The 6,569-nt window shown below is 48.2% G+C and overlaps 3 protein-coding genes across 3 annotated transcripts; all 3 read left to right on the top strand.

Annotated features, from left to right (window-relative positions):
* Positions 1 to 445: 445 nt before the first annotated feature.
* Positions 446 to 2,304, top strand: V1508DRAFT_406605 (uncharacterized protein; the record flags this gene model as incomplete). The annotated part of the gene is made up of 7 exons (XM_066938784.1): positions 446 to 530; positions 670 to 797; positions 901 to 1,092; positions 1,142 to 1,366; positions 1,390 to 1,402; positions 1,863 to 2,137; positions 2,206 to 2,304. The coding sequence occupies 7 exons, from the start codon at positions 446 to 448 to the stop codon at positions 2,302 to 2,304; spliced, it is 1,017 nt and encodes a 338-aa protein (XP_066793039.1).
* A 426-nt stretch (positions 2,305 to 2,730) lies between these two features.
* V1508DRAFT_425943 (uncharacterized protein) lies at positions 2,731 to 3,033 on the top strand (the record flags this gene model as incomplete). The annotated part of the gene is made up of 1 exon (XM_066941506.1): positions 2,731 to 3,033. A coding segment is annotated over one exon (303 nt), but the record flags the coding sequence as incomplete, so codon positions are not given.
* Positions 3,034 to 5,629: 2,596 nt separating this feature from the next.
* Positions 5,630 to 6,525, top strand: V1508DRAFT_464390 (uncharacterized protein). Its single transcript, XM_066942897.1, has one exon. The coding sequence runs from the start codon at positions 5,930 to 5,932 to the stop codon at positions 6,389 to 6,391; it is 462 nt and encodes a 153-aa protein (XP_066793041.1). The 5' UTR covers positions 5,630 to 5,929; the 3' UTR covers positions 6,392 to 6,525.
* The last annotated feature ends 44 nt before the right edge of the window (positions 6,526 to 6,569 follow it).

Here is a 6,569-nt window from a genome sequence, read left to right on the forward strand (position 1 = left end):
CCCTGCTGCCGTCCGACTACTGACTACGATCGGACCGCTTGTTCTGGGGCCAGAAACCCGAGATCAGAAACATCACTAAAAAAATCGAAATTAAAATAATTAGTCAATTGGAAAGAGAAAATTCCGGCGGTCCGGATAGCATAATTTTTATAACGGTTCAATTACGTTGGACATATCAAATATGGGATGAAATGTGCGTGGACAGAGGCACGAGCAACATACCTGCCCCGATCGCGGTGCGTCGCAGGGCTAGGGTATATATTGCTTCACAGACATGTTACGGCAGAAGAGGCACAAAAACACCCCAGTCCTGGAGCTATTAAAATTTGTGCACAGCACAAGCAATGCCGGAATAGGAAGAGAAATTTTGCATGACGGCAGCAAGATCAATTAGGCACTGTGAAAAGGTCAAAACAACAAAGAGCGGAGTGTTTATTCTGGTTAAATGTTTAAATTTAGGACCGTGAGGAAGGTGACGCTGGCGCACGCGCCTCAGTCGCGTTCTCATCGAGCTACGCGGCCGACGAACAGTCAGACGCGTCCTACGCCAGACGCGGTGTGCGGCTCGAGTTAAAAGACAGCGGGAGGGCGCCAAATACTTGACACCACCGTGAACTATACTTCATCCAGTATACCTAGCCTATAAGTCGATATGTCTTCCGGGAGCAGCGCTTTTGCAATGTCTCGAGTGCAATCACGCACCATTCGATACCAAAGCCAAGCTCAATAAGCACTCGTCCAGCAAGCATCGCAGGGCTGAGACTTTCGAATTCGGCGGAGTTGCCTATCCGTTAACGGTGACGGACGATGACTTGTATGCTTGCCCCACCTAGTATGGCCAAGACAGCATCTGTCAGGAGCCTGTAACCTCACATGGACCGCCACAGGGACAGGACTCAGGAGCAATGTGTGTCTGAACAGGAGCCAATTCCGGATCCCTCAGAGGACATCCGCAGCAGTGAGCGGATAACTGATGACACCGAAGCACTGGTTACGTGTGGCAATATTTCCGAGATCCGCTCGATGGAGGACTTGGGGTTTATGATCGAAGCTATATGGAAGGTCGCCATTTGTTCTCGTTGCATGGTTGTTGTTGATAAAGCCCAGCTGATTAGCCATCTTAAGCTAAAGTCCGAATGAGGATGCCATTTTGCACGTTGCCTGCCAATACGCTCTTCGACCTCATCTTGCAATTCTATGGGACGAAACGACAGAGAACCAGGGTTCAGGGTTCAGAAGACGAGGACCACGGTTCATCGCTTTCAACCCAACTGCATTTAGACCCGGCTCATTAGCACTCAGAGGAATCCCAGGTCAAGATGGCTTCAAGTGCGAGGTTTGCGAGCAGAGACTCCGTCATATCTGCGTGAAATGCGTACTCATTATAAGAGGCATCACCCGTGTGAGAGATCGGTTTCTCAGAGGTAGATCAGTCTTCACTGCCAGTGTGGTGGGTTCCTCTCTCGGTGTCTGTCCGAGATTCTGCGGTAGAGATCTCTCCGAGGTTTTTCTCCGCGGTAGTATATACCCCGTTTTGTTTGCGTCACTGGTCAGGAGATTTGTCGATCCTTGAGTCAGGTGGTGGAGGGCTGGCCAACCTTCCTTTCCCTGTTTCGATCTGGTTAGCGGCTTTGCCGCGTTTCCCCAGTTCACAAGGTCATGAGCTCTGATCTCGTGTCTGCTGTGTTCTGAGGTTCGGCTTTGGTGGGCGAGCGGAAAAAAGATTTGAGTTAGTCGTTGCGTCATTGTCACCTCTGTTGGAGACGGTATTGCATATATATAGACTTGAACAGTCGTGAGACTGGTCATCATCGAGATCAAGATTCTCAGCCTCCCTTCCACAGTGCACCTTCATCTTCAAGTCCATATCCGCCACGTACGTCCATTTCTCACACACCCGAACCAAACTGTCGAGTACCATCAAGTCCGAGTGCAAGCATTCTACGGGCGCTCGAATGTTCAATCGCAGTTGCGCTTTGTCGAAGTGACCGAGAATCAGTCCACAGACTTGGCTCCACTTTCGGCGTTTGGTATACCGGAAAACATTCATTCCGTGCCGGGACATGAGAGTGCAGTAGTGGACAGAAAAGACCTCAATCAGTTCGGCGTTAAATTTCAAGGGTACACTCTCGAAATGGTGGACTTGAGTGACCTGAGTACTTTTTTGTGCAACTCACAAGATGAATCCTTCGAACTGTTTAAAAGCTGACCTTGCGGATGCTCGAGGCATCTCGGGAAGACACGATGGCTGGCTTTCAACCTCTCCTGGGCAAGGTCATGGTCGGGGACAGTGACAAGTATTAAGCATAAAGTGACCGACGAAGGGATATCTTGCTAATTGGACACAGGGATTATTTTTACGAAGTCCAGGAGCATGCAACGCTAGAGCACTATGCGACGATCTGGGCAAAAGTCCCATATAACAGGCGGTGCATGAGGCTGCAGCGTGTAGGGTAGTAGGGGATTCCAGGGGTAAGACCATACAAATAGAGTTTGTAAGTCGGTGGTTTACCCGGAAGTGCTGCATGGGCGCGCTGCACCATAGCAAACAGTGTAGGGGAGTATGGGGACGGTAGGGTAAGAACTAAGCGGGTGCAAATTCACCCGCGGTTGGGGTTTCGAGCCGTCCTTAACGCACCGCTATAACGATCGACTTAACCTGGGGCGAGAAGCGCGAAGCCAGAAGCATCACCAAAAATCGGCACATATGAAATTTAAAAACAAATAGTCGACTGGAATGAGAAAAATCGGGCGAGCCGGATGATACAATTATTATTGTTATTTCTATTGGTTCATGCATACATTAGCGGCGGTGAGAAGTTTGGCGGACAAAACATAATGGTGCACGGGCAGACTCTCGGCCACGACTGCCTGATATGGAAGCAATGGTGCCACCCATATGCAATGGCCAGCGACCGACCGATAGTGACAGCCACTCGCGTAATAATAATCCCAGTCACAACGAGCTACAGCGTCAACAAAACGTACTTGCTGCAGTCATGCAATCAACCAACAGCCCAGCCATGTCGCTAACCACCCACAAGGCATCGGCTATCGCGTTGCATACCTGGACAATTGCTTGAAAGACGTTAAGGCAGGATTCCAGCCAATCCTCGCCAAAATCATGCAGTACGACGACAGAAAGTATGAGGTAGCAGTTATGACATAGTAAAGGTTCCACGTTAACAAGATTAATAAAGAATTCTTCCATGCCGTCCAGCAGCAACAAACCGTGACGAAGTACGGGGAAATATGGGCCCAAGTTCTGTGGCTAGCCTGCATGGCCGTCATGTGTGACCCGCCGAGTATTGCAAGACAGGTTGTCCTTACTCATGAACAAACCGAGCACGCAACGGAACTGCTGGGCGTGATTGACGGTATTGACCGTATTACAACTGTGATTTCTGAGGAGCAATCGCAGCAAGCAGCACACGCAATTGGACAGCTCAGCATGGCGATCCTGCGGCAGGAATCGGATATAGTCAATTTAATTGATGATAATTGTGAGAGATCGGTTTCTCAGAGGTAGATCAGTCTTCACTACCAGTGTGGTGGGTTCCTCTCTCGGTGTCTGTCCGAGATTCTGTGGTAGAGATCTCTCCAAGGTTTTTCTCCGCGGTAGTATATACCCCGCTTTGTTTGCGTCACTGGTCAGGAGATTTGTCGATCCTTGAGTCAGGTGGTGGAGGGCTGCCCAACCTTCCTTTCCCTGTTTCGATCTGGTTAGCGGCTTTGCCGCTTTTTCCCACTTCACAAGGTCATGAGCTCTGATCTCGTGTCTGCTGTGTTCTGAGATTGCCGAATGAAGCAAGTTCATTCGGCGGCTTTGGTGGGCAAGCGGGGAGATTTGAGTTAGTCGTTGCGTCATTGTCACCTCTGTCGGAGACGGTATTGCATATATATAGACTTGAATAGTCGTGAGACTGGTCATCATCGAGATCAAGATTCTCAGCCTCCCTTCCATAGCGCACCTTCATCTTCAAGTCCATATTTGAAAGGGACTTCACATCTTGGCCTGGTATATCGGCGTTCCATCGAGTCACCTCGTATTTTGTTAGAAGGCTTCTGTGATGCCAACTGGGCTGGGGATCAGGATACAAAGAGATCCACCAGTGGCTATGTTTTTCAACTCAATTCAGGAACAGTCACCTGGCAATCGCAAAGACAGAAGCCTGTTGCTCTCTCTACCGCTGAAGCGGAGTATATGGCGTTAAGTGGGGCAGCCAAGGAGGCAATCTACCTTCGTCATCTCATACGGGAGTTGCGTTGTGCTCAAAACGAGCCAACCGTTATTTATGAGGATAATATGAGTCGTATTTCTATGGCAAATAACCCAACATTTCATGCAAGATCAAAACATATTGACATTCGTTATCATTTTGTCAGGGAACGTTTGGAAAGCAAGGAATTATTGTTGGTTTATAAGTCTACGGATGAAATGCTTGCAGATCTTTTCACCAAAGGACTACCTAGGGTCCGTTTTGAAAGTCTCAGACGTCATTTACAGATGACTCAGTGATGCTTTCACTGGCAGTGCAGCCTGAGGGGGAGTGTGAGAGAGCGGTTTCTCAGAGGTGATCAGTCTTCACTACCAGTGTGGTGGATTCCTCTCTCGGTGTGTATCCGAGATATACCCCGCTTTGTTGTTGAGTGATGAGTCAGTAGAGGGAGCGAACCTGCGGGATGTGGTGAGATCATGTCTTTTGGACATCCAGAGCTCGCAAGAGCAGTGTGCAAAGTTACGCCAAGTTCTTCTTGAGAACGAGTCGGAAGCCATCGAAGCAAAGGAGCTTGCAATTGAGGCACGTGAGGATGTTAGGAGATTGACTGAGAACATGGGAACATTGGAAAAAGAAATCCAGGATTTGCGAAGAGAAAACTGTTGAATATTGTGTGGTCGTGGGTCAGGGTTATTGGGGCTGACTCAATGCTGATTAATATCAGCTCACACAATAACTGTGATCGGCAACCGAGCGGACTAGGGCTCCCGACCGACGACCGGGTTGGCAGCGGTTCAAAGCCGTGAACCGGTTATAACTCTGAAGGTCCGCTGCAGTATCTGTGGCTCGTTGCTACCTGACTCCTCAACCACCAAATCAGGAAGTTCAACGGGCAAGTACAGGCAGCATCTCAAGACACATGTGATCCAGAATTCTACAAGTTCTCGGCAGTCTATTTTCGATGTCGGCGAACTTTTTAACAGACGGCCTGATACCCCACCCGTGCTTCACACTGCAACGAATGTTACCGCGCTCGTGGAGGCCAACATTGTCAAATGGATGGTCGCAACGGGAAAACCTTTTACTGAAGTCGAGTCCAAGTACTTTCAAACAATATTTAAGGGCATTCCCGGCGTTAATCCGCTAAATCGGCGTCGACAGCAACTAGTCGCATATTGGAATTGTACATGGCGCAAAAGTCGGAACTGAGATGTGAATTGGCGACTACTGCCATCTCAGTTTCTATAAGTATCGACGGTTGGACAAGCCCAACAAGGTGTGCTATGTTTGCCATTGTTGCGCACTGGTGTCACAAAGATGAGCCGCATTGGCTGAAAAGAAAAGTATACGGCCGAGCTAACCCGAAAAGGAATAGTAATGAATCATGTGCTATGAAATAATGGACTGGGTGATATGATGGCTTGGATATATAAGGATGCTCAATGATCATGTACATAGAAAATCGTTGTGTTATCACTGAAGAATCTTGAGTACACGTTTATATCAAACTAGGATCTCTCTAGACCAGTTACTCGTTACTTCTTCTTTAGAGTCTCGCCTACAGTGCTCTCTTGTTAGCAGAATACCATTGAACCTATTGGCTCAGTGAAGGGTTTACTCTGATCTGAACTACTCAACGGCATAGGTTTTCGACAATAACACACCCTCATAACAATTGAGAGAGACTCTTCTGTTCACGATACAACGACATGGCAGGAAACGACGAGCATATGGCTTCGGCTCCAAACCCATACGAGCTTATCCAGTCCCTCCAGGAAAAGATTGACGAATTGGAACTCGCTATCCACAACCAAAGAACCAAGGTTACACCTTTAAAAATTGGCAAGGTGAACCCCTTCAACGGAAAACGTGGAACACTCAAGGCTTACCTTGCTCAAATGCAACTTTACTTAGCAAACAACCAGGGAAAGTTGATGAGTGAAGCCGACAAGGTTTTGGCAGCAGCTAGCTTCCTTGAAGGAGACGCCATGAATTGGTTCGATGGTTACTTGACTGATTGGTTCGGGAATCCAGATCAACGAGACACTGATACTGTTCATTTGCCGAATACGACAACTTTGTGGAAAAGCTCAAGATGGTCTTTGGAAATATCAATGAAGAGAACGAAGCAAGGCATAAGACGAATAATATCCGCCAATTTGCGTCTGTAGCGGACCATATATCTAAGTTCACTCAGATAGCAGCCTACCTCGACTGGAACGACGAAGCTCTTAAGGACAAGTTTTACGAGACACTCAAGAAAGAAGTACGGCAACAAATCGCGCTTATGCCTGAAAGACCAGCCACATTGCAGCAAATGATGGCAACAGCAGCCAGAATCGATCAGCA

The sequence above is a fragment of the Lipomyces doorenjongii genome, assembly GCF_038497915.1.
Source record: "Lipomyces doorenjongii strain NRRL Y-27504 unplaced genomic scaffold V1508scaffold_88, whole genome shotgun sequence".
Classification (NCBI taxonomy): domain Eukaryota; kingdom Fungi; phylum Ascomycota; class Lipomycetes; order Lipomycetales; family Lipomycetaceae; genus Lipomyces; species Lipomyces doorenjongii.